Source organism: Propithecus coquereli, unplaced genomic scaffold (genome assembly GCF_000956105.1).
Source record: "Propithecus coquereli isolate 6110/MARCELLA unplaced genomic scaffold, Pcoq_1.0 Scaffold302, whole genome shotgun sequence".
Taxonomy (NCBI): domain Eukaryota; kingdom Metazoa; phylum Chordata; class Mammalia; order Primates; family Indriidae; genus Propithecus; species Propithecus coquereli.
Genome location: NW_012148642.1, coordinates 1,623,550 through 1,651,269, shown reverse-complemented (window position 1 = coordinate 1,651,269; position 27,720 = coordinate 1,623,550). Strand labels below are relative to the sequence as shown.

The 27,720-nt window shown below is 41.6% G+C and overlaps 1 protein-coding gene across 3 annotated transcripts; it reads right to left on the bottom strand.

The window, feature by feature from the left end:
- Positions 1 to 894: 894 nt before the first annotated feature.
- MKRN1 (makorin ring finger protein 1) lies at positions 895 to 27,615 on the bottom strand. 3 transcript variants are annotated; one of them, XM_012649769.1, is made up of 8 exons: positions 27,224 to 27,615; positions 16,087 to 16,215; positions 7,741 to 7,970; positions 7,032 to 7,258; positions 4,549 to 4,763; positions 3,697 to 3,807; positions 3,003 to 3,141; positions 895 to 2,639 (listed from the first exon to the last, which is right to left on the bottom strand). In XM_012649769.1, the coding sequence occupies exons 1-8, from the start codon at positions 27,397 to 27,399 to the stop codon at positions 2,427 to 2,429; spliced, it is 1,440 nt and encodes a 479-aa protein (XP_012505223.1). In that variant the 5' UTR covers positions 27,400 to 27,615; the 3' UTR covers positions 895 to 2,426. The 3 variants fall into 3 exon arrangements, with proteins under 3 accessions (XP_012505223.1, XP_012505224.1, XP_012505225.1); XM_012649770.1 differs by having other exon boundaries at positions 4,549 to 4,712; XM_012649771.1 differs by lacking the exon at positions 27,224 to 27,615 and adding an exon at positions 27,159 to 27,175 and having other exon boundaries at positions 2,188 to 2,639.
- Positions 27,616 to 27,720: the final 105 nt, after the last annotated feature.

The following is a 27,720-nucleotide window of genomic DNA, read 5'->3' as shown; positions in this document are numbered from 1 at the left end:
GTAATATGAATTATTGATTACTTGCACTAATATGTAAGCTCCCACGGTCTTTTCAAAGATACAGAGGAGCTACTCCAAACACAGACCTACCTAAACCCTGAAATTATCTATTAGCATCACTTGGACCTTGCCTATACCACTCTCCCCATCATAGACTCAGATATACCAACAGGACAGCTGATGAGGAGCTGCTTCCCACTTTCCAGGGGTTTTTAAGTCTCTCTCCTTCTTATCCAACAGTCCCATCTCTCCTCTGAGCCCTTCAGCAGTAGCAACTGAGGGTGGACTTTTCACTCTCCTGGAAGGGAGCTGCTGGAATGTAAGCTTACAGATAGACTACTCAGTGGATCTACAGCCATCACCATGACTAAAATAAGCATTTATACATGATTCCTAGATGCGGAAACATTTTCGATGGCATAAATTCTTAATATTTAAACCAAGAAAATTATTTTTACAAGTAAGTACAGCAAAAGGGTCGGTCATGTGAAGATATTCCATGTGAGTGGCAGAATGACTCTCAAACATAAAAAAATTTTGCAAAATAATTATGAAGAAAAACAGTCTTTCAAAATACACTTATGCTGTGGCCTGCGCCTGCCTGTGATTGGAGGGCACAAAGCGGGTTTAACCACAAGAGCACAGAGCCTTCTGCCTAGGTGAGTTAGTCTTGCCTAGGGAGAAGAGTTCCATGATCCCGGGTGGTAAAGTTCCCCTTTTCTCTAACACTTCTCAGCAGGCTAGATGTCGTTTAAAAGGTGTCACTTTTCTCAAGGAAACTATACCCACAGAAATTTGACTGGGGAAGTGATCAAAGAGTCAATGAAAGAAACATATTATTTTTTGACATGTGCACATTTTACAATAGCTCATTACACAAAACAGAAAGCCAACTTTTTTTTTTAATTGTTTTATTTGGGAAAAGTGCTTCTTACAAAAGGGCAGCTGCAAAATACAGAGACCTCTGCAACAATTATTTCTTTTTTTCTTAAAGTGAAAGAATGGGCGGGATTGAAGGAATCAAAGCAGTGGATGGACAAACCAGGAGCATCTCCAAGTTATTTTCAGTAAAAAGAGCAACAAAATGCAAAGGTAAAATTTCTGATCAAGGAATTCTTCTAACTGAACTTTAGCTTGTCTTATCGATTACCGCTCCCTCCCCTGTAGTGGCAAAGTGTGACTTATTACTGTAAACCAATTATTCCACTATAATAAACACCTTAGAACATAGTTTTGAATCAAATCTGTCAACCTGCAAAGCTCAGGGGTGGAATGAGGCAAATGCCCACCAAAACAAACACAAAAACCCAACAATAAGACTCCTCAAATGAGGACAAAGATTTTTCAAAAAGTGCCTGAATTGGAAAGGCTAGATCATAGAACATTAAAGACAACTGTGTGTCCAAGAGCCAGTTTGTGTTAATATATGGGATAACCAGATAGTTTTAACCTTTTATGGCTAACCCCAATTTCTCTATGTATATAGACAGAGCTAGCACTGCTATATTAACAACTACCAATACACTGCTTTGTCCTTTAAGATCTATCTGCCACACAAGGCTGAAACCACTGAACCAAGTTTTTTCTACTAAGGCTAAGAATACTGCATCTATGCAGGGATGAGAAGCTTATTTCTCAAACACACACACACACACACACACACACACACACTCACTCTCTCTCTCTCTCCCTCTCCCCCACACTCACATCAAGTCTACCAGCCCTTGGGAGTCAACTTCCAACTCTGCATTGATTTTGTGACCCTATATCTTTAATATGTATTCTTTCTCCATTTTCCTATCATGCAAAACACAGTAGAAATCTCAACACATTCTCACCTGGTTCTGGTTACCCAGTAGTATTACTTATGTGCAATTGAACAAGAGATCGAAACCACAGAACAAGTGTACATGGTGGGGATTCCAGGGTAGGGAACAGGTATAAAAACACAGATGTGCAGATTTCACCGGAAACCCCAAGGAGCCACCTCCTCGTCTGTAGCAGAAGGCTACTTGCCAGCTCAGGTCCCTTCACCCAACACTCCTATTCTTAGACCTCAAAGCAAGGCCAGTGCTTTTACTTTTGAACCTGGGGCGGTCCTCAAAATGAGTGTGAAAAGTCCATAAACACAATCTGGTTGAAAACAGATGACGCAACGAACCTACACTAACTGTCTGACAGTTAAACTCGTGTTACAAAAAAACTAACTTTAAGATTTATTTTTGTAACTTTTTTAAACAGAGAAAACAATACACTCCTTGGGGAAAGGTGAGGGATTGAGAAGACAGGCCCTGGGTAAAAATTATCACGACAGCACCTGGAGTTGATAGGCCTGCCTAGGAGAGAAACACAGGCACTGCCACACCAGCACAGGGACAGCTACTGTCTGAGGCTCGGCAGACCAGTTCCCGCGCCACGCAAGGTTGCTATAGATCCAAGTCATAAAAATCTTCCAGCTCATCATGAAACAAGTCCCACTCATCTTCAGAGTCTGTCAGTTCGTCGTCCCCACCTGCAGCCAAAAGCATAAGCAACATCTCGCCCAGCTCAAAGGTGACAACCTCCTCTTCGTCGTTGTCAAAGGGACTGCTGTTCTCTCTTTCCTCAATGAGCTCCCAGAAGTGGTTCCTTCGTTGGGCCTGTAAGAAACAAGGCCATGATAGGGGTGGCAGTGCCGAGCAGTATCTTCTATTCTGTTGTTTACAAGGCAAATCATCCAGCACACCAGAGGGCATGACGAACCAGACTTCTTATTTAGGGTTTCCATCTTACCAATTCCTCCCCTCTGGGTACTCAATGTAAACAGTTTAGGCTAGAGCTTTAAGCATTCTATTTCTTCCTTTCCTATCCCTCCCAGTTTTCTGAGGTTTGTTTCCTCCTGTAATATTCTAGTCTCACTCCCAAACCTGAGTGTTAATCTTCTCCTTCCCCTACCCCAATATGTGCACGACTGAACTGATATTGTGGTATTTCCCCTCCTTTAAAAAAACAGTGAGAGTTACCCGGTATCTGCTTGATGTTCCCACTTTCTGTCTCTGTGGCTCCTCTCTACGGCCATCAGGGTACGCATGCTTGTAAAAACAGTTCCCGCCAAATGGGCAGCTCCCACGTCCTTCATCAAAATACCTGCACGCCTTGTTGCTGGAAAGGAAAATACCGCAACCCTTACTCACAGTGGATTTCAGGTCTGTATTTGACTATCATCCGGGGTTTCTTTAAACAGGTAGGGATAGAACCAGTATGTCTGTTTACAGCCCCCCCCAAGTGTGTTCTTATAAGCATGTGTGCGCCAATGCATGAAACAATAGAAACAGATACTTTGTTCAAGTTCATGCTGTTTAACAGCTCTTGTATAACAGATCCCGTAGAGAGAAAACCTTCTAGAAAGCCAACACACAGGAATTAACACAGGACAACTATAACATGGATTCAGAATAAGGTAGAACCCCATCCACAGGGCTTTAGCTATCAGCAGGACAGACTTCATTATAACACAGTCCCTCGGCATGCATCCCAAGGACTGTGCTATATAGCAAGAGACATACTGGGTAAGTGTTACCAGGGGTGACGAACTATACTGGGAAGTAAAAGAAGGGTAGGAAGGAGGTAGGAGTGTATAATGCAGCACTGTTCTTTTCAAAGTGAGCCCAAGCTACGTTGGGCTCTTGGCCTGAGAAAAGGCTGCAGTGCTCATACCTCATTGCCTCCTTGTATTTCTGAATGAGTTTCTGCTTCTCTTCTTTCTCCTCCACCCAGTACTCACTTGGAATGACAAAGTTAGATGTGATCCGGCATTCTGGGCAGGACCTGGGAAACAATGAACAGGCTGCAATGCACATTCCCCCTTTACAGGCCCACTCTTCAAGGACACACCCCGGTGTGTCACCTCCAGACTTAGCTGAAAGGCACGTGGGCATTTCCTGAAAGGGTTCCACACACTGTCACACAATTGCTCATTTCTTTTGAGGCAAGACAAACTCCTTTATAAATCCAACTCAGTGGCTAGCCAGTTCATTTTATAAAAAAATTACTTAGGTCAAGAACAAGAACAAAAACAAAAGACATTTCACACAGACTCCTTTTTCTTTCGTTTAAATAAATTTATTTTTTGTAACTTTGCTCTGTTTAGATTATGTAGTTTTGTTCAGTTATGAGAACAATCTTTAAAGGATGGTGGATTATTGGCTAGCTTAATGGATGGAATAGGAAAGTGGAAAATGTAGAATGTCAGGAAACATACATTCAGAGCTAGGTAAGTTTGTTCACTGAGCCTAAACTGGCTAATAATCCATTAAACACAATCTCCTCAGAAAAAGCACAAAGATTCTACTAACTGATACATAGGGCTTCCTCATTCAAATAAAAGTAGATAGACCAACTAACCTAGAAGCTAGCTGAAATACAAACGAGAAATCCCAATTAGAATACCCCAGGTTCGAGATAAAATGCATGCATTTAAATGTGGTCCAGCTGGTTCAAAGTTGGCACAAGTTACTAAATTCTTCCCCAAAATAGAAAGCACAAACGAAGATTGGGGAGGAGTCTCACTTTATGATCTTGCTCTCAAATTGCTTTGCACTCCTCCACTTGCGAATACACTTGAGACAGTAGGTGTGGTTGCAGTTGGAGAGGATCCCGAAGCGGCGCTCGCTGGGGTTGGCTTTCTCATAGACCACCTCCATGCAGATCCCACACACCATGTCCTTGCTGCGCTGCACAGCAAATGAGAGCTCCATGTCCTTCTCATGGGCCTCAATGCAAGACTAGAGAAAGTGGAGAGAAGTGTAATCAAGTCACTTGAATCCTGACGGACTTAAGCTTGTTAATGACTCATGTTCAGAGAACCAAATAGCCAACTGAAAAATGATGCTCCCAATCTGACATTAAAATAAGCTTTGTTCACAAGTGAACAGATGCAGTGACATGGGACTTGACAATACTGTAAAAACCAAACTACAAGGACTCAACTCCAGGAACTGAAAAATGGCCCAATTTTCTCTGCCCTAAGCCTACAGCTCAACTCCTGCTGTTATCCACATTAAAGACTGTTTTTCATACTAAGTTTGTTGTATGTCTGGTTTCTATATGCAGAATGTAATTAGGATTAAGACCCTAATTTAAAACCTGTCAGAAAATAACGGTGAAGGAAACTAACATTTATTATGTGACAGGGACATAATTCTTGTGTCTTTTTTTTAATAACAGCTTTAGAGATATAATTTACAAACCGTACAATTTACCCATTTAAAGTGTACAATTAGATAACTTTTAGTATTTTCAGTTCCACAATCAATACTGATTACCACAATATTAGAATATTTTCATTATCCCGAAAAAGAAACCCCATACCCATTAGCAGTCTCTCATTTCCCCCCAAAAAACCTCAAAGCTAGGCAACCACTAATCTGTGGATTTGCCAATTCTGGATATTTCATGTATGTGGCCCTTTGTGACTACGTTTGTTTACTTAGCATGTTTTCAAGGTTATCCATGATATCATATACTTTTTTAACCTACTAAAAACATGATTATAAGAAATACGAAAATGGGGCCGGGCGCGGTGGCTCACGCCTGTAATCCTAGCACTCTGGGAGGCCAAGGCGGGTGGATTGTTTGAGCTCAGGAGTTCGAGACCAGCCTGAGCAAGAGCGAGACCCCGTCTCTACTAAAAATAGAGAGAAATTAATTGGACAACTAAAAATATATAGAAAAAATTAGCCGGGCATGGTGGCGCATGCCTGTAGTCCCAGCTGCTCGGGAGGCTGAGGCAGAAGGATCGCTTGAGCCCAGGAGTTTGAGGTTGCTGTGAGCTAGGATGACGCCACGGCACTCGAGTCCGGGCAACACAGTGAGACTCTGTCTCAAAAAAAAAAAAAAAAAAAAAGAAATATGAAAACGTAGAAAATCAATAAGAAAGTCACCCATAATCACTTGTTTTAGTAATTTTCCTTCAGAGGTAGGCACCGGTATCCCCAATATATAGAAAGATTTACAGGGATTTAACTTGCCTAAGTTCACACTAGTATGCTGTGAAGGTAGGATTCAAACTATGTCTATCTTACACTATGTTTCACCTCCCACAACCAAATTATGTTTATTAAACCGATAGAAATGATGATTAGAAGCAAAATTTGCTCCAATACATAAAAAGTTTATAACATAATATCTTCAACAAAAAATTCATGCTGCAAGTGTGCTTAAAACTATAGTCTGAAACCTCCCAGGTTTCAAACTGGAAATGTAAAATGGTGCAGCCACACATTTTGCAGTTGCTCAAAATGTTAAGAAGAGGACTGAAAACATTATCTTTCCATAAAAACTTGGACACAAATGTTCATAGCAGCATTATTCATACAGCCAAAAAGTGGAAACGACCTAAGTGTCCAGCAACCCATGAATGGAAAAACACATGTGGTCTAGCCATGGAATAGAATATTATTCAGCCATAAAAAGGAATAAAGCACTGCTACATGCTGCAACATGGAGAACCTAGAAAACATGCTCAGTGAAAGAAGGCAGTCACAAAGAACCACATAGTTTATGACTCCTTTATCTGAAATATCCAGAATAAGCAAATCCACAGAGACTGAAAGTAGATTAGTTGTAGCCAGGAGCTAGAGGAAGGGTAAAATGAAGAGTCACTGCTAACGGGTATGCGATAATCTTCTGGGGATGATGAAATGTCCTACAATTTAATAGTGGTAATGGCTGCACAACTCTGTTACACTAAAAACCAACAAAATGTGCATTTTAAAAGAGTAACCTGTACAGAATGTGAATCTCAGAAAAGATGTTATTTAACCAAAAAAAGAGGATGGAAAAGAGGGGAAAAAATTTAAAGCCCATAATCTAAAGTTCTGGAAGTATGACTTCTTGATAAAGCATTCAAGAAGCCCAGGTAAGAAATCTTCCCTGCTCTCTGATAACCATTCAATTCACCAAATGTTTCTCTAAAATGAACCAACAATATTGTGAAAGGACAAATTTTGTTTCTCACACCTAATAACATACACATCTCCCTAAAGACTTACTTTTATATGTTGTGATCTCTGGGCAGCATCCATTGGATGTAGGACCTGCAGCCCACACATATCACATGAATCTCCGTGGAGATACACACAGTTCTCCCCATATCGGCACTCTCCCACTGCAGCATAGGGGCAAAGCTGCTTCTTTGTTTCCACAGCGGTTTGCTCTTTCTCTGATTCTTCCTTGGTCACTGAGCCCTGCAGGGGTGCGTCAGTGCAGGAAGGGGCAGCTGAAAATGTTTAAGAGGGTGGTAAAGGTCCAAATGGATAAGGCAAATATATGAACTATAAGGTAACTGAGAACCTAACTGAAAAGAAAAAAATAAAAAGAACTTCAATTAAACTGCAGAACAGTCTATTGAACTAATTTCTTCACTCTTGCAAGAAATAGAATTTTTTCTAATGCTGATATTTCCAAGATTAGGCTTGTTAAAAAAAAAAACAAAAAAGCTTCTTTATGTATTTCTTGGGTGACTGAAATTTAATTTTTAAAAGTACTGATTAAAGAAGAAAGGCTTCAGTTTTTCAAAACATTCTGAATTCATTACTATCGGGATTGAAAAAGTTTCTTTCACTCCATCTGCAAATCTCAGGTAATCCAATTTAAAGTACCATATTAAGATCAGGCTAAAAATGAAACAGGGAGGTTGTGAAACAGCTAATTGATGAACTGTTGTCTAGCCCTCTAACTTTTATTCTTCAGAATACTTACTACGGCCACAGTAGGGCTGTCCAGGAACAAACTCGATAGCATTCACCCAGTCCTCTGAACCTGCTCCTACAGTTGCAATGTTAGAATTTCTTGACTCAGCTTCGCCTGTATCCATTTCAGCAAGTGGCCCGACTGCTGCAGGGAGACTTGGGGAAGCAGCAGGAGATGATTTTGCAGTTAGGTCTGCAGCAGTTGCTTCTTCCTGTTTCAATGGCTTGCTATGGTCATATCTGAAGAAAATTTTAAAATAAGCAGTCACTGCCTAATTTCATATATTCCCTGATACTTTTCTTGGCCCCTCTTCAAACTTTAATGTGTATATGAATTACCTGGGAAATTGTTAAACAGGCGGATAACTAATTTGTAAGTCTGGAGTGAAGCCCATGATTCTCCATGTCTAACAAGCCCCCATGTGATGCCAGACCAGGGTTCAGCAAACTTTAGAGGGTCAAATACATAAATATTTTAGGCTTTGTAGGTCATACAGTCAATCACAACTATTCAACTCTGCAATTTAGTGCAAAAGCAGCCATAGGCATTATTTAAATGAATGTGTGACCATGTTCCAATAAAACTATTTTTTTTTTTTTTGAGACAGAGTCTCACTCTGTTGTCCAGGCTAGAGTGAGTGCCATGGCATCAGCCTAGCTCACAGCAACCTCAAACTCCTGGGCTCAAGCAATTCTACTGCCTCAGCCTCCCGAGTAGCTGGGACTACAGCCATGTGCCACCATGCCCAGCTAATTTTTTCTATATATATTTTTTTAGTTGTCCAGATAATTGTTTTCTAGTTTTAGTAGAGACGGGGTCTCGCTCTTGCTCAGGCTGGTCTCGAACTCCTGAGCTCAAACGATCCGCCCACCTCAGCCTCCCAGAGTGCTAGGATTACAGATATGAGCCACCGTGCCCAGCCTACACTAAGAGTTTTATTCAGACACAATAAATTAATTATATATCTGTAGTAAATCAAACTGTACTATAACTTATAGTATGTATCTAGCAGTTCTTTCAATGAAGCAGTACTAATCATGGGTTATGTATGTTACAGGTATCTATGTTTACATCTAACAATGAAGCAAAATCTAACTAAAAAGCTGTCCCCTTTAGCTTAGGGTAAACATTTGCTGAGCTGGTCTTTATTTAATCATGTTACCTCAAACTGTGTTGATATTCCTACGCTTAAGTATTAGTTAACCTACCTTGCAGTACAAGTAATGTGAGAATCCTGCTATCAGCTACAAACCCAGAGCGTGCTGTTCTGTAAAGTGGAAGCAGGTAAGCTCGAGGTTGAGAAGGAACTATCTTGATTACGCTCTTTCACTTGCATCATCTGACTTCATCCAAGTACAGTGAGAAAGTATTCTCAGTATTCTCTCATCATTTTAGAGAAACTAAGGGGCAGTTACAGGTGGAATGTGATTCTAAAGCTGCTCTGTACAATGCAGCAGCCTCTGGCCCCATCTAGTTATTTATACTTGATATTTAAAACTCAGTTTCTCAGTCCTTGCTCTAGCCATATTTTCAAGTGTTCAAATGCTACGCTGTAGCTTGTAGCTACTATATTAGATAGCAAGATAAAGGTCATTTCCAGTATTGCACCAAGTTCTGAAGTTTCTTTTAGAGCCAGCCATAAGGATCCCCAAAGCCTTACTTTTCAGATTAAGTAACTCCCCAGTTTGAAAGAGAATTTCAAAAAATGTTAATTGCTTTCACAGCCTTTAAATTAGAAAAGAACTTGGGTTTTGGAATTAAGACAGGTTTGAATTAAAAACACCAGCTCCACCAGCATGCAAAGTCTTTAAGGCTTTGGGAAAGTTTTAAAAGAATTAAATGAAGATTAAATGACATGATGTATAAAAGGTCTTAGAGACTTACATGACACCCTTTTTTCTTCCTTTGCACATTCACTTCAAGGATTTCAGGGTTACAACCCCCCACTGCTAAATTTGACTGGCTTAAAAAATAAATAAAAAATTTAAAAAATCTAAAAAGGATTTCACAGTAAATGACTTAAAAAAAATTGGAAATATTACAAAGTTTTTGAAAGAAGTGTATTTTGGTTCCAGGGTAAATTTATCAAGGAATCAATAAGGTATATTAGTTAGCTAGAAAGCCCACAATTATAAATAAATAAAGTTTTCTTGCTTTCAAATATTCTACAGTTGTCTATAGTCATAAAGAGTCTGATTTTTTTTTCTAAGAACAGACTAAAAAACTGAAATAAACATTTTATAGTCAAGCAGTTAATTTTTTTTGAACACCTGATAATAAACATCTACCTTGCATTAAGAACTGCACCATGGCCGGGCGCGGTGGCTCACGCCTGTAATCCTAGCTCTCTGGGAGGCCGAGGCAGGCGGATTGTTTGAGCTCAGGAGTTCGAAACCAGCCTGAGCAAGAGCAAGACCTCGCCTCTACTAAAATTAGAAAGAAATTAATCGGCCAACTAAAAATATATACAAAAAATTAGCCGAGCATGGTGGCGCATGCCTGTAGTCCCAGCTACTCGGGAGGCTGAGGCACTAGGATTGCTTGAGCCCAGGAGTTTGAGGTTGCTGTGAGCTAGGCTGACGCCACGGCACTCGCTCTATTCCGGGCAAAAAGAGTGAGACTCTGTCTCAAAAAAAAAAAAAAAAAAAGAAAAGAAAAGAACTGCACCATCTAATGAGAGGTCAATATCAATAAAACAAGATCCCCACTAGCAAATGTGATAAAACTAACTTTCATAATTAAAAGGCCCTCTAGAAGAGGAACATATATCAAATAAAAACAAATAACTTTATTCTAAGAGATTATATTGAGAAGTAAATACAGAACTTAAATTTAGAGAAAGACACTGAAAAACATGTTCTCAAATCTGTCTATTGAGGTAAGGTTATTTCCTTAATGCAGACTAAAGCTATATAAAATACGCTTCTGAAGTGAAGATTTGTGAGTAAGCGCTAGTAAGGATAAAGTACAAAGAAAAAATTAATAAAGCAAGAAAGAAAAAGAAAAACCAGGACTCCCATTTTGAAAGGCATTTACTAGAAAAATACAGTTCACTGACACACGGACCTCCTTAAGGGCAGGGATTGGCAGACTATGACCCTCGGGCCAAATCCAACTAAAGCTAAGAATGGTTTTGACATTTTAATTTTAAAATGGTTGGGGGAGAAAGAGATCATTTTATGACACACAAAATTACATGAAATTCTAATTTCAGTATCCCAGAATAAAGTTTCAATTGGAATGCAGCCACATCCATTAGCTTATGTACTGTCTATGGGTGCTTTTCCACACAAGAGATCACATAGCATGAATCACCAAAAATATTTCCCTGGCCCTGTATGAAAAATTTGCCACCCCTGCTTACTAGGATTCTATTGTCACATCTGTTGGAGTCATTGTCCATAACAGTGACTTTGTTATAGTTACTAAATTAATTTTTCAATGTATTGTCATAGCATTACTGATCCTTTTAGTAAAAGTGTTAAGTGATAACTAATGCTGAGGCAACATTTAAAGAAATAGTAAGCCTTTCTTTCACACCCTGCAAATACTTTGATATAGTACAAACTTCTATCTGAAGAAATATAATCAATTTTTCTTCTCCCTCTGGCTGGCTTACAACTCCCCGCCCCCACTGCTTCCATGCCCTAACACCTGCCTTTACAGATTCTAATTTACAGAATTCTTCAGTATGAGATTTGCCTTCCATGGGGCAAAACTCCTCCAAACAAGTCAACCAAGGCAATATTGCCCCTTTCCCCAAGGTGTGTCCAGAAAAAGGAGTTCTAATGGCATTTAGGAGGCAGGGCAAAGGATGCCAGATGTCCTGTAATATGCAAAAAGTCCTGAACAAAGAACCATGGGCCAGGCATGGTGGCTCACACCTGTAATCCTAGCACTCTGGGAGGCTGAGGCGGGAGGATTGCTTGAGCTCAGGAATTCGAGACCAGCCTGAGCTAAGAGTTAGACCCTGTCTCTACTAAAAATAGAAAAAATTAGCAAGTCAACTAAAAATAGAAATGAAAATTAAAAAAAAAATTAGCCAGGCATGGTGGCTAGCGCCTGTATTTCCAGCCAGCCGGGAGGCTAAGGCAGGATGATCGCTTGAGCCCAGGAGTTTGAGGTTGCTGTGAGCTAGCTAGGCTGATGCCTCGGCACTCTAGCCCAGGCAACAGAGCCAGACTCTGTCTCAAAAAACAAACAAAAATAGAACCGCGCCCTGTCTCTACCAAAACAAACAAAATAGGTCAGAGTGGAGAGGCTACCTATTCCCTCTACGAGGAGTTACATTATTTGAAATCCCTAGGCACTGGGCAACTTATATAAATGGATCCTTATATAGTAAGAATGAGAAATAGGTTCAAGTCCCTAGGTATAAATTTAACAAAAAGGTCAGGTGCGGTGGCTCATGCCTGTAATCCTAGCACTCTGAGAGGCTGAGGTGGGAGGATTGCTTGAGGTTAGGAGTTTGACACCCGCCTGGGCAACACAGTGAGACCCCAACTCTACAAAAAATAGAAGAAATTAGCAGGGCAACTAAAAATAGAAAAAAAAAAATTAGCCAGACATGGTGGCGAACACCTGTAGTCCCAGCTACTGCCTGTAGTCACAGTAGAAGGCTGAGGCAGGAGGATCCCTTGAGCCCAGGAGTTTGAGGTTGCTGTGAGCTAAGCTGATGCCAGGGCACTCTAGCCAGGGGAACAGAGCAAGACTCTGTCTCAAAAAAAAAAAAAAAAAAAACCCACACACCCCTTCCTAAGATTCTTTCGCTAGTCCATAATCAAGCTTAATAATCACCTGTAACAGCCTGTCCTAAACAATTAACACGAAACTGTCAGGCAGACTATTATAGGTTTCCTGAATTCCTTTCAGTTAGTCCTAAGAGTTCTAACCTCAGTTCAAATCAGAATCATTCCCCAAGAGTTTTAGAAAATAGAGAGCTATACTCTTTAAAGAAAACTAAAGTTCCTTTATTAGGCAACTCACATCTGCCTAAACATGAAAGCCTCACAAAACAAAATAGGTGTCTGCCTCATTCCCTGGTCTTAAGCCATTTGAGGCTGTCAAAACCAAACCAAAAAATAAGCTGATTAACATGTAGAGCCTAGGCCTTAGTACACAGACTTCTTTAATTTACCGTTCAGTTTTCCACTCACTCTACATATACAGTCCAATCAGATGAGTACCTCTTCTGAAATAAGAGGCCCATCTGTTAGTTAACCATTCCTTTTCCCCATCTGCCTCGCAACCTATGTTCACATCTCTCTGCTGGACACCTTAGATCCTCTGCTCTTAATATTCGATTCCTCTCCATCGTAGTTGGCAATAACTCTCAAATGACTGGAACCCAGCTCCCCTACAATTAGCCTAGTCTAGAAGACCTGCAGACTGACTACAAAGGATTGTTCATTCATTATAAGGTGAAGTTCTGACAACTTTCCCCCCCTTTAATATTGTGACTGCAAGGAAGACAGGCCTGGTGTGTTTTTCTTTCTTTCTTTCTTTCTTTTTTTTGAGACGGAGTCTCAGTCTGTTGCCCTGGGTAGTGTGCAGTGGTGTCATCATAGCTCACTGCAGCCTCCAACTTCTGGGCTCATGCGATCCTCCTGCCTCAGCCTCTGGAGTAGCTGGGACTATAATACAAGTGTAAGCCAGGATGTCTGGCTAATTTTTCTATTTTTGGTAGAGTCGGGGTCTCGCTCTTGCCCAGGCTGGTCTCGAACTCCTGAGCTCAAGCAGTCCTCCCGCCTCGGCCTCCCAGAGTGCTAGGATTACAGGCATGAGCCACTACGCCTGGCCTCTGCCAATTTTTTCATTGCAGTATTTCTTAAAAAAATAAATAAATAACAGTCTCCTCAAAAACACCAGATGGGCCAGGCTCAGTGGCTCACACTCTGTAATCCTAGCACTCTGGGAGGCCGAGGCGGGAGGACTGCTTGAGCTCAGGAGTTCGAGACCAGCCTGGGCAAGAGCGAGACCCCGACTCTACCAAAAGTAGAAAGAAATTAGCCAAACAACTAAAAACAGAAAAAATTAGCCAGCCATGGTGGCGTGTGCCTGTAAGTCCCAGCTACCTGGGAGGCTGAGGCAGGAGGATCGCTTGAGCCCAGGAGTTTGAGGTGGTTGTGAGCTAGGCTGACGCCATGGCACTCTAGCCTCAGCAAGAGAGTTGAGACTGTTTCAAAAAAAAAAAAAAAAAAGAAGAAGAAGAAAAAATTGGCAGAGAACAAAATGATCTGACTACTAAACTCAGATATCAGGGATCCACCTCTATGCTCCTAGTCACATGAAAAAGATCTTTTCCCCTCTCCATCCTGACTGGATTTCCTAATAAATACATGTAACATTAATATACCACCCATCCATCAATAATTTCCTATTCTTTTGAACTCTAAGCATTTAAACCTAATAGCTGACACAGTTTTTTTCCTGATAACAACAGTATAATTGGCTATGACACTGCCAAGAAGTCTTACCTAGGACAGTGGTTTAAAACATGTCTAAAGCCCTTTGACAAGCCTCCCTTCAAAAGGTGGAACCCTGGCCGGGCGCAGTGGCTCACACCTGTAATCCTAGCTCTCTGGGAGGCTGAGGCGGGCGGATTGTTTGAGCTCAGGAGTTCGAAACCAGCCTGAGCAAGAATGAGACCCCGTCTCTACTAAAAATAGAAAGAAATTAATTGGACAACTAAAAAAATACATGCCTGTAGTCCCAGCTACTCGGGAGGCTGAGGCAGTAGGATCACTTGAGCCCAGGAGTTTGAGGTTGCTGTGAGCTAGGATGACGCCACAGCACTCTAGCACGGGCAACAAAGTGAGACTCTGTCTCAAAACAAAAACAAAAACAAAAACAAAAGGTAGAACCTAATTCCTCTACTAGTGAATGTGGTCTCAACTTAGTGGCTTAGTCCAGTACTAGTGAAGTGACAGTATGTGACGACTGAGACTAGGTCATAAAAGGCATTGTGTGGCTACTCCCTGCCTCCTCTCTGGATTCCCTTGCTGTGGGGAAACCTAGGTGCCCAGCTATAAGAACACTCAAGCAGCCCTATGGAAAGGCCACATGGTGAGACTAAGGTCTGCCACAGCCAAGTGAGTGAGCCCTCTTTTTTTTTTTTTTCAAGACTGGTCAAGTGCAGTAGTGAAAGGGGGGAAAGGATGAACCCTCTTAAAAGCAATCCTCCAGCCCCCATCAAGTCTTCAGATGACTGCCACCCTGGCTGAAATCCTAACAGACATCTCATGAGTCTCTGAGCTAGAACCACATAGCTAAGCCATTCACAGATTCTAGACCCCCCAGAGACTGTGTGATAATAAATGTTCCTTGGGTCTTTTTGTTTTGGTTTGGTTTTTAGAGACAGGGTCTCACTGCTGCCCAGGCTGAAGTGCAGTAGTGCAATCATAGCTCACTGTAACCTCAAACTCCTAGGCTCAAGCAATCCTCCTACCTCAGCCTCCCAAAGTGCTGAGATTATAGGTGTAGGCAACTGTGCTCAGCCTATTCACTGTTTTAAATTGCTAAATTTGGGGGTAACTTGTTTAACATCCATAGATAATCAATAAACATTTTCTGAACTGGGAAAATAAAAGGCTCTACCCAGTTTTTAAACACTACCTAAACCCACTACTGCTGAATTGCAATTTAACAGGATTATGGTACCAATTCAATGAATAATGCTAGAGCTTACTTAATAGCTAATCCTTGTTGGTTCTCTAACATTCTGAGATAGACACTAGAAGCATTCTTGAAGCATTTTTCCTAGTCTTGGTTGCCCTTGGGCCTTATTAGTTTAGTGAGCTCGGGGCATGAAGACAGAATGACAAGCCCTCTAGCAACCTAATGCACCATTCCAAATGCCTAAGATCCCTTTCTCTGTAATTCATATTCGTAGAGAACGACTGAAACCGGTCCAATTTGGTCAAATATGTACTTCATTCTTGGTTTTGAAAAAGAAATGCTACATATAAAATATATAAACATATCTTCACCATACTCTACTCCTAGGTTTGCAGAAATTGCTCCTCAGGCATCAATTCAATTTAGTCATTACATAAATCTCTCCAAGCAAAGACATTTCTGTCAATGTACTAATATTCCTAAGGAGTACTTTTTTTTCTTATAGAGATGGGGTCTCATTATGTTGACCAGGCTGGTCTTAAACTCCTGGCCTCAATCGTCCTGCCTTGGCCTCTCAAAGGGCTGGGATTACAAAGCAGGAGTACTTTTCAAAGCATTAAGTATTTCTAATCTGTTACGTATAAAGCTATTAGAATTATGTATTTTGCTCTCATTTTCTTCTCCCAAACTCTCCCAACCTATCCCCTGAACAAAATGAATTCATAAACAAATTCTTACCTGCAACGGTCTCCATAAACACAGTACCCTCGCTGAAAATACTTGCACGCTACACCATATGGACTGTCAGAGAGGTCATGCGAGTATCGACAGTTATCTCCTTCTTTACAAACCCCATGCATAAAATACCTGTGAGACAAAGGACCACAACACTAGATTAAAAAAAAAAAAAAAAAAAGATCAAAGCCAGTCCTCAAAGAATTCATGACTAATATATTCTCCCAATAAACATACAAACACACAAAATAACACAAAGAAAGTGGAACTAGACCGGATGACCATAAAATGATTCATGTGGGTACTACAGGAAGGCTGCCCATAGACCCAGGTACCAATCTCAGATTTTAAGCATTCATCTTGTTGTTCAGTTAAGTTTGATCACTGGCCTCAGTTTACACTCCCAGAGGCAGCTTCTTATTTTCCACTAACTTTGGCCATAATAGCAACTCTATCTGTAAAAACAACAATCAAAGATAAAGAAGCAAGAAGCAACATAGACTGGAAAGGGTTAGAGTACTGTATATATTTCACTTCCTCAAGAATTCATTTTAATTCTTTCAAAGCAACATGAAAACACAAAATTGGCTACAAAAGTGAAGACAAAGAAACAGACCTCTGCCAGCTGCCTTAAAGGAATACATGTGTTGTTTCCAAAAGCCAGGTATGGGAATACAGTTCGGCAGCGTCTCTTTTCCTTTTTTTTTTTTTTGAGACAGAGTCTCAGTCTTTTGCCTGGGGCTAGTGTGTCTAGTGTCCCGTGGCATCAGCCTAGCTCACAACAACCTAAAACTCCTAACCTCAAGCCATCCTCCTGCCTCAGCCTCCCAGAGTGCTAAGATTACAGGCATGAGCCACCACGCTGGGCCCAACTCAGGTCAACTTTGTAAGTTGACCTGGACCAGCACCATCACCTGAGAATCTACTAGAAATGAAAATTTTGAGACCCCACCTCAGACCTACTAAATTTGAAATTGGAGGTGGACCCAAGCAATCTGTTTCTCCAAGTAAAGGTGTGGATTAAGAAAATGATGAGGCCAGGCGTGGTGGCTCACGCCTGTAATCCTAGCACTCTGGGAGGCTGAGGTGGGAGGATCATTTGAGGTCAGGAGTTCGAGACCAGCCTGAGCAAGAGCGAGACCCCGTCTCTACTAAAAATTAAATAAAAATAAAAAAATTAGCCAGTCAACTAAAAATAGAAACAAAAAAATTAGCTGGTTATGGTGGCTCGCACCTGTAGTCCCAGCTACTTGGGAGGCTGAGGCAGGAGAATCACCTGAGCCCAGGAGTTTGAGGTTGCTGTCAGCAAGGCTGATGCAAGGGCACTCACTGTAGCCCAGGCAACAAAGCGAGACTCTGTCTCAAAAAAAGGAAAAAAAGAGGGGAGGGGAGGGGAGGGAAGGGAAGAAAATGAGGAGTCTTATTTTTTGGTAGACAACCTTGATCCTGTAAAGTAAGTAGAACCCTTCTCCTGCTCTCCCATCACAGACTTCTGTCAGGATTTTTTTAATTCTTTGGTCCTTTATTGGTCTCTTTCTTTTAAAGAGGGTTAGGAAGTTTTAGTTTTGACAGACTACAATTCCCAGAACATCTATTTACATAAAACTGGTATAGACTAAGGAAAAAGTATGTCCTGGATGTAAATGTGGTTGGTCTTATAGAGCAGTGGTCCCCAATCTTTTTGGCACCAGGGACCGGTTTCATGGAAGACAATTTTTCCACAGACCAGGGGGTTGCAGGGGCGTGCACGGCGGAGCTCTGCGGTCCAGTCCCTAACAGGCCACAGAGGTTGGGGACCACAGTTGTAGTTGTAGCAGAATGTCCAAGAGCACAGTTATCTGGAGATGGTGTGCAGAATAATTAAGTATATTCCACTTTGCTCTCTGAATTGAATGATACATAGAAAATAGATTTACAAGAAGCCTTGAAGAAGGCTGTCCCCTAAATTGAAATGTGAGAGGTTCTATTCAGAGATTACCTGCAAATGAACCTTCTATGTGACAGTAGATAACATGAAAAGAAAAAAATGTTAACATCTTAGTAGGAACAGTTACAATTATCAAGATCCTAAATGCCCAAGGGTTGCAGTCCATAACAAAACGTAACATAGTAGGAAGTCAAATTATAGGTATAATTAGCCTCATTTCAACTGTTATTAGGTTTAACTTTATGCATCTCAGTTTTGAACTTTTGTTCAACTGCAGTGCTATTAATACTTTCTGTAAGCTTTGAAGATGGTTGAGCTCTACATAACCCCAATTTTTCTATTGCTTATGAAAAGAATCTTTTTTTAGACACAATTTGGCTTTGAAAAATAAGTCTGCTAAAATTGTATCAATAGATAATTTCTGGCTACATAAATAAATGAACAGAAGATTTAAAAAAAAATACAACTAAGTCAATGATACATTGTAATCACCACTATGATAAAACATGCTTCAAAGTATTCATAAAAGTATCTTCAAAGTATAAAAGTTGATACTAGGTTATTCATTTGAAGCAGTGTTACTGTTTGAATACAGTTGTTTGCTGATGTATCATCAGTGAAACACTCTTTACTCTCTCAACATTCCACATACACAAGACAAAGGTGTTTATACCTTCAATATTTCTTTGAGTTCAATTTAAAGTCAGAGATAGAGATACTGATACAGTTTAGTTTGTTTATTTTTGAGACTTGCTCTGTAACCCAAGTGTCATCATAGCTCACTGTAACCTCAAACTCCTGGGCTCAAGTGATTCTCCTGCCTCAGCCTCCCAAGAAGCTAGGACTATAGGCATGAGCTACCATGCCTGGCTCCTAGCTAATTTTTTTTTTTCCTATTTTTCATAGAGACAGGGTTTCACTCTTTCTTGCTCAGGTTGGTCTGGAACTCACTATCTCAAGGGATCCTCCCAGAGTTCTAGGATTACAGGTATGAGCCACCACGTCCAGCCACTCATAGAGTTTTAAGGCTTGATAAAATTATCTCCCTAGAGATCTCAAGCTGGGAAGGAGCTCCTAAATCTCTGGCACAATACGAGGACTTTAAGGCTTTCTTAAATGGTATTTTGCGTGCTGTCATTCAGTCCACTGTGCACTCGGTTTATGGCAGTATTAATTATGTGAAAGTACCCCTTCCACTATCACTACATGACAGCTGCTGATCTTGTTTCCTCAACTAGCTACTTCAAGGTGCTCAACCTCCAATACCTGCACTTTTAAAATTCAACATGTCACTCTTTCTTAGCACTTTTATAACACCTACACCACTATTACTTTGTGACATCCATGATCAGTGAGAATTGTTCTCTAGAATCTAAAAGGACAGGGTGAAATTGAGTCAACAAATAGATTGGCTGGCCTAGGACAGTGTGGACAGCCTACTAGCACTTTTTAGCAAAGAGCATAATACAGCATATGACCAAGTTAGTTCTCATTGGCTGAGACCATAGGATAGTACTCTACTTTTTACGTATTTTTATATAAAAATATTTGGGGGGAACTTAGGATTATAATGAATCAATGCCATACAAAGCAGCACTAAACAAGGTCTGCACTTCAAATTTTACAAGGAAGGAAAATGGAGATTAAACTAATCAAATAGGGTCAAATTCCAAAAGACGTGAATGAATCAAGTTTGTAACCCAAAGGCACCCTAATCAGTATTCAGCAAAAGGAGCTCCTACTATCTGTCTACCCGGTGCAGTAGGTAGGTAGGGATTTGATGGTTGAGTAAACCAGGCATGGTTCCTCCTTTCACAGAACTTGAATATTTAGTGGAAGAGACAAGACAGCAAGTCAAATAATCCTACTAATAGGTGTAAAAATATACAATTGCTAAGAAAAGTTAAATTTTGCCATGAAAAGGAAGAGATGACTTGACCAGGTAGCTTAAGGAAGTCTTCACCAACAAAGTCATGTTTGCCCTAAAAGTGGGTGGTTGAATAAGCCCCTGTTAACCTACAATAAAAAGGAAAAGAACATTCTAGGCAGACAGTCAGCATATACAAAGGCCCAATAGTAGGAGAGAGGTACAATCACTACAAGGAACTGAAAGGCGGCTAGCAGAGAGTGTGAAGAGAACAAGCATAAAGTTGGGGGAAGATGAGGCTGGACAGTTAGAGAACAGATTCTTCAGGACTTTGTATCTTAAAGCAATAAGAAACCACGGAAGGATCTAAAACAGGGAAATGTCAAAATCAGGTTTAAATTTTTTTTTTTTTTGAGACACAGTCTCACTGTGTTGCCTGGGCTAGAGTGCCGTGGCGTCATCCTAGCTCACAGCAACCTCAAACTCCTGGGCTCAGGGGATCCTTCTGCCTCAGCCTTCTGAGTAGCTGGGACTCCAGGTATGCGCCACCATGCCCGGCTGATTTTTTCTATATATTTTTAGTTGTCCAATTAATTTCTTTCTAATTTTAGTAGAGACGGGGTCTTGCTCTTGCTCTTGCTCAGGCTGGTTTCGAACTCCTGAGCTCAAACAATCCGCCCGCCTCGGCCTCCCAGAGAGCTAGGATAACAGGCATGAGCCACTGCGCCCAGCCTAAATTTTAACACTATATTAAGCTGCCTTCCAGATGACCTGCCTTGGCTAACTGATTATGATTAGATCTAGGGACTTCACTTGATCACAAGTTTCAAAAGCCAACAATGAATGCAGCCACCGTAACAGTGAATACAATCTGGCTGTATTAGTAGCAGCAGATTGTTGAGCAGTAATAAAAAGCACAAAGGGTTAGAATTAGGAAGACTCTTTAAATTCCAGCTTACTTCAAATTCACTTACTAGTTGCATGATCCTCAGTAAACTATTGAATCTTAACTTGAAATCAGCCAGTACTTCACAAGTAACTGGCATACTGGTATAGTGTCTCCACTGGTGTTCATGTTCCTTCTCATGCCCTTCCTCCACATCTCTGCTTCGCTCTGCCAGACCCTATCTAAATACATTTGCTTCTGACAATGCATTTTAAGAGGTACACATGAACAAATCAGTTTAGAAAGAGTAAGGCAACCAAAGAGGGCAGGAGAGCTAGATATCATGGCATAAAGATTCCAAGTTTACAAGCAAGCCATCCTTAAACGATTCATTGTAGTTTAGCCAGAAGGCAAAGGAATAACCTTTTCCAGCACCATTTTGACAAACTGAATATATGTGGAAAGCTGGCTCAACATAAGGACTGAGAAACAAACTACCCAGCAATGACATAAGTTCCAGAACTAGCATCATCAAGGGAATTGAATTCAAGCAGACACTTAATCACCCAATACTGCAAATCAACCGAAACACTAGAATACAAGCCCTAATTAGATACTGCCAAATACTAAGCATTATTTCACATGGTTCTTTGGTATGTTTGGTTTTCTGGTTTGTTTTACTTGCCTTGCCTCTCAGTGATAGAAGCAGTGTTGGTTTGCCCAGAATTATAAACAGTTCTCACAACAAAATCCCTTCTTGCCAACCTGTATCTGTACAAGTTTAAGAGAGAATGATATAATAGTATGACTTATAACAGGTAACAGAAAGAGGAAAAAAGAAAACCCATTTCCAAGAATTTCTCCGCAAAATAAAAATCCATAAAAAATAAGAACTTGCTTTGCTTTTAAATGCTACACCAAAAACCACCATCGAAATTCACCTTGATGCCACTGCCCAGCCTGAACTTACCTTCAGTGACAAGGCTGGGCCACATGATTTCTAAAGTCCCTTCTACTGCAAAGATTCTGACACCAGACATTGTACAGTAATAAAGACAAATACAATTTACTAGACTCTGCCTAGTGCTGTACTTGGAAAGCTAATCATGGTCACCAAGACACAAAACAAGAAACCCTAATAAGTAGTTTGTGAGGGTACGGAGAGACCCAAACACCACCCTTATGGTATCTCTAGGCATCAGAACAACCTCTCTGGGGATTTTTAGAAATTATGGAATATTAACTGTGACCTTCAATCACTTCATTTGCTGTGACATTTCTTACTTTGATATTTAATTTTAAATGAGTTGAGTACTCTGTTTCTCAAACTAGACTGTAAATTCCTGGTGGGTAAAGACCATGGTTTATTCTGCCTTTTATCTCATATAGTACCTATTACACATAATGCTTACATATTTAATAAATGCTGTAGATGAGAGCTCGATGTCATGGTGAATCACAGTGTCAACAGCAAATTAATTTTTCTTCACCTAGGCTGGATAACTTTTTCAATGCCATCTAAGTATTATCACCTCCATTTCCCCTCAAAAAACACTGTGTATCTGTCAGGGCAAATTTACTTAAAAAAAAAAAAACAACACTCTAATCTGGGCAACAGAGAGACCGTCTCTCAAAAAAACAAACAAAAAAAAACCAAAATGAAAATAAAAAACTATAGTTTGGAAGCAATAAATTTCACCATTGACATCACAGCACTTAGATAAAAAAAAAAAAAATTACAGATTTCTTTTATTTTTTTTTTTGAGACAGAGTCTCACTCTGTTGCCCTGGCTAGAGTGAGTGCCGTGGTGTCATCCTAGCTCACAGCAACCTCAAACTCCTGGGCTCAAGCGATCCTCCTGCCTCAGCCTCCTGAGTAGCTGGGACTACAGGCATGCGCCACCATGCCCGGCTAATTTTTTCTATATCTTTTTAGTTGTTCAGATAACTTCTTTCTTTTTTTTTTTTTTTTTTTAGTAGAGACGGGGTCTCGCTCTTGCTCAGGCTGGTCTCGAACTCCTGAGCTCAAACAATCCTCCCGCCTGGCCCTCCCAGAGTGCTAGGATTACAGGCGTGAGCCACTGCACCCAGCCTTTCCTTTATTTTTAAGGTATATTAGTGCTGGCTCTGGCAGCGCATATACTAAAATTGGCCCGAAAGAAAGATTAGCATGGCCCCTGGATGCAAATTCACTAAATGTTTCATATTTTAAAATAAAAATAAAGCATATTAATCACTTTCTAAAAATAAACTTCTTTCGAAAAATCAAAATGTTTGATTTTTGTATTAATATATTATTTCAACTTGCAGAACACTCATCTACCATTGTAGAAGCACTCTAATAAAGCAGGATCTAAATGTGAAATTACAATTTGCAAATTACAACTTTTCTTTACATATTAACTGTTGTAACACCACACTCAAGGAAACTAGAAGAGCAAATGAGCATTTCTAGTTCACAGTATTCCTCCAATAACAGATACGAAAAGCAGCCTGGTGGTGGCAGTATAATACAGGTTCTTAGAAAAGGTATTCTTAGGTTTTTCTTAAGCAGCAGGAATAAAACACAAGAATTTTCAAGAGAAACATTAAGAAATTGTAACCAGCATGAAACTACAGATGATTCTAAACAATTAATAAGAACAAATATCTTTACCCAAAGAACTTCTAAGAGGATTACACCTAAGTGAAGAAAATCGCCTTAATCAAATTCCTAGACATAGGAGTGATTCGTTATAAGAAATCAACACGAACACTGGAAGACACCATTACCTTGAATTCTCTTCAAAGGAGTTTTAGCTATCAAACATATTGATAATATTTATTTACAACACAGTATACTTGTACATTCCCTTTAACATCTAGTATTGTATCTGTCTCTCTCTCTTTTTTTTTTTTTTTTTTTGAGACAGAGTCTCCTTCTGTTGCCCAGGCTACATATAGTGCCATGGCAGCCTAGCTCAGAGCAACCTCAAACTCCTGGGGCTCAAGTGATCCTCCAGCCTCAGCCTCTCAAGTAGCTTAGCTGGGACTACAAACGTCACGATGCCCGGCTAATTTTTTCTATTTTTAGTAGAGATGGGGTCTCACTCTTGCTCACGCTGGTCTCCAACTCCTGAGCTCAAGCGATCCTCCCACCTCGGCCTCCCAGAGTGCTAAGATTACAGGTGTGAGCCACTGCGCCTGGCCAAGTACTGTATCTCCCATGGTAGGCATGCAATGTTTATTTACTGGACGGTTTGAACAAGGTAGTCCCAGAGAGATATACACATGTTCGATTAAGTCCTTTGTCTTTGCTAATTTACAAATGGTTTAAAAGAAAAGGAAAGCAAGGAAGCAGAGGAATCTTACGAGTTGCTATTTAAAATGGATAATCTTAGGTATGACTTTATCAACATCAATTCAAGTATTTACCGAGTAACCGCTGTAGGTCAGGTGCTGAGGAAAGCCCTGCAAGTACAATGATAGGGCCCTACTCCTCTTAAGAGAGCTCAAAGTCTAGAATAAATAAAGATATCATAGTTGATATTCCTCTAATGGAGAAAGGTTTTTTTTAATATGAGATCATGCTAGTACCTAGAACAAATGAAAACAATGTCAAACATTAAAACCCAAGACGTATGAACTAACCTGTACTTTTCAAAGGTAACTGTCTCAAGCAAAAGCTATATACAGGCTATACAAAACCAAAAACTAGGCTGGGCACGGTGGCTCATGCCTGTAATCTTAGCACTCTGGGAGGCCAAGGCGGGAGGATCGTTTGAGCTCAGGAGTTTGAGACCAGTCTGAGCAAGAGCGAGACCACGTCTCTACCAAAAAATGGAAAGAGGCTGGGCGCAGTGGCTCACGCCTGTGGTCCTGGCTCTCTGGGAGGCCGAGGCGGGCGGATTGTTTGAGCTCAGGAGTTCGAGACCAGCCCGAGCAGGAGCGAGACCCCGTCTCTACTGAAGATAGAGGGAAATTAATTGGACAACTAAAAATATATAGAAAAAACTAGCCGGGCATGGTGGCGCATGCCTGTAGTCCCAGCTACTCGGGAGGCTGAGGCAGGTGAGGCAGGAGGATCGCTTGAGCCCAGGAGTTTGAGGTTGCTGTGAGCTAGGCTGACACCACGGCACTCTAGCCCAGGCAACAGAGTGAGACTCTGTCTCAAAAAAAAAAAAAAACAAACCAAGAACTAGTACATCTAAGCCTGTATCTTTTACATAATGCTTTTTCAAATTATTAGGTTACTCAACTATGTAAATTTCTTAAACACATAAATCTATTGGTTCATGGGCAAAGTATTCCCCATGGTCCAGGAAACATCTAGAATATGTCACTAACTCAAATATACTAAAGGAAGGCAAAGAATAATATTAACCTGGTAAACTGTTTAGAGTCTTCTGATACAGGGGAGGAACTAGAAAAAGGAGAAACAGGGAAAAGTACCTAACAGAGGGGAAAGTACAGTGCTGAAAGTGACAATGAATTCTATCCAGAAATGTAAAGTTGGGATGAATTCACCGATACAATAGGATAAAGAGATAAGTATATAAATATCAGGTTGGTGACGGGTGCTCAAGGCTATTCTCTATTTAGGTTGGAGATAGTGGGCAAAATCAAGACATCTTATGTAATTCTTAAAGAACTCACATTTTGAAGGAAGATTATTTTCATTATATGGAGGCAGACTGGCTGCAGGGTGAATAGCTAGAAAGTTCATGAATAAAAAGATTCCACTAGTTTTTAGTTGTAAAAGACAACTAGCATATATAAATCGACTATAGCATTGTAAAGAAAAGAGAAATAAATAGAAATTCAAATAACCGGTTCTATAAACAGAAACTTTAAAATTTTCATTCCTTGGAATATTGCACTTGATTCCATTCTTAGGATCTACCGATGAATAAGGCAAGTTACCCGAAACTGCCTTTATGCTTTCTGCATCCCACTATTGAAAATGATTAAGCTTATCCTTCATGTCTTAAATATATCACAATGAAGATGGAGAAAGCATCAATCTCGCCACTAATATCACATAAAAGGCTGGGAATGCTTCAATCTCACCGTTATTACTACAAAAGGCAGTTCTGTATATTAGGAATATGTTTACCTGTTAACATATGCACCTAAATTATGCCACCCAGTTGAAAACCCGCATTAAATAGGATTTTTTTTCAACCGATATAAGAAAAACTTACAGTCCCTACTACTGGTCACTGTTTAACAATCGGGGCAGGGCGCGGTGGCTCACGTCTGTAATCCTAGCTCTCTGGGAGGCCGAGGCGGGCGGATTGTTTGAGCTCAGGGGTTCGAAACCAGCCTGAGCAAGAGCGAGACCCCGTCTCTACTAAAATTAGAAAGAAATTAATTGGACAACTAAAAATATATAGAAAAAATTAGCCGGGCATGGTGGCGCATGCCTGTAGTCCCAGCTACTCGGGAGGCTGAGGCAGGAGGATCGCTTGAGCCCAGGAGTTTGAGGTTGCTGTGAGCTAGGCTGATGCCACGGCACTCTAGCCCGGGCAACACAGTGAGACTCTGTCTCAAAAAAAAAAAAAAAAACAATCGGAGTTTAACAAACATACAATTAAATGCCTTCTTATGAATACAGCTTGGTAACTCTTTACACGCGTACACGTCCGTATAAACTCCATCACTTATTTTTCTAATATTTTCATCTCTCCTACAAAACCAAAACCAAATCTATCATTGGAAAGGGACGAGCTCTTTCACTCCCTTCAGAATTAAGATGCGAGAATTTCAAAAGAGGAACACTGTGCTGGGGGAGGGTAATGATGGCAGCTCATAAAATCCAGGGTGGAGGAGACGACCCCGGTTCCCCGATCGCTTGGTTCTAAGACAAAGCTCAGCACCGCCAAGCTCCACAAACATACAAAGAAAAAATACAAAAGCTTCTCAGGTTGGGCGGGGGCGTAGAGACGTGAAAAGACGTTACGAACGGAAGACACGCAGGGTGGGAGAGGCCCGGGTGGCCCAGCCGGCTCGCTGGGGCCCTCGGCCGGGTCTCCTAAGCCCGGAGAGGGTCGTTGGGAGACCTGCTCATAGTAATAACCTCCCTCCCCCTTTCCGAAGCTCAAGAGCTGGAGGTAGGGGTTGGGGGCATCTATTGACACACACACACACACACACACACACACACATACACACCATCTAGCCGGGAGGAGCCATTCTACCTAGCCCCGAAAGGTGCACGGAGCCGAGAGCAGCAGGGGATAGGGGAGAGAGGTGCAGCCCAGGAGGACGCCTAGGCGAACGCGCGCTGCCGGGCCCCCGCGGCCCGTAGGGGGTTGACGCAGTGACCAGCCGAGACGCGGCGGCAGCGGCTGCCGCGGTCGCAAACACGGGCCCCCTCTCCCTCCGCGCCCGTTCCCCGCCGGCCTCCTTCCTACCTCTGCCGCCCGCTCGGCCCGCGGCCCCCTCCCCTCGCCCGGCGCTCCGCCACGCAACGTCCTACCTGCAGGTGACCTGTTTAGTCCAGCCGCCGCCGCTGCCGTCGCTGCCGCCGCCCCTTACTCCCGCCCCCGGGGACGGGGCGGCGACTGTGGGGAGAGGGGTGGGGGAGGCCGCTGCCACCGCCGCTTCTGCTCCTGATGTTGTGGCTGTTGTTCCCGGAGCCGCAGCCTCCGCCATTACTGTTTATCCCACACAGCAATGGCCCCGGAACTTCCGGGATCACATAGTTCCGGTCCGGCCGCGGAGAGAAGAAGGCGGCGAGGCGAGCGAAGGAGACGGAGCCACCCGCCCGGTCCCCGCCACCTCCGCGCCGCGCCTCCGTGCGCTCTGGCTACTAGAGCTGCGGGCCCGGAACGTGCGCGCCCGCGGTCCGCCCCCCGCGCCGCTGATTGGTGGACGAGACGTCTCCCCCGGGGAGTGGGCGGGGCTACACAGGGCTCTGTACAGGTGTGCCGCGACGCTCCAAATGCTGGCGACGAAAGTCCACATTCATAGCCT

Bases quoted from the DNA above. Each gene is read 5' to 3' on its own strand.
- MKRN1 (XM_012649769.1), bottom strand. From the start codon at position 27,399: ATGGCGGAGGCTGCGGCTCCGGGAACAACAGCCACAACATCAGGAGCA. The intron at 16,216-27,223 runs GTAGGACGTTGC...TTTGTCTCACAG, and splicing joins ACTAAACAGGTCACCTGCAG to GTATTTTATGCATGGGGTTT. The intron at 3,808-4,548 runs GTGAGACTCCTC...ATTGTTTCCCAG, and splicing joins TTTGAGAGCAAGATCATAAA to GTCCTGCCCAGAATGCCGGA.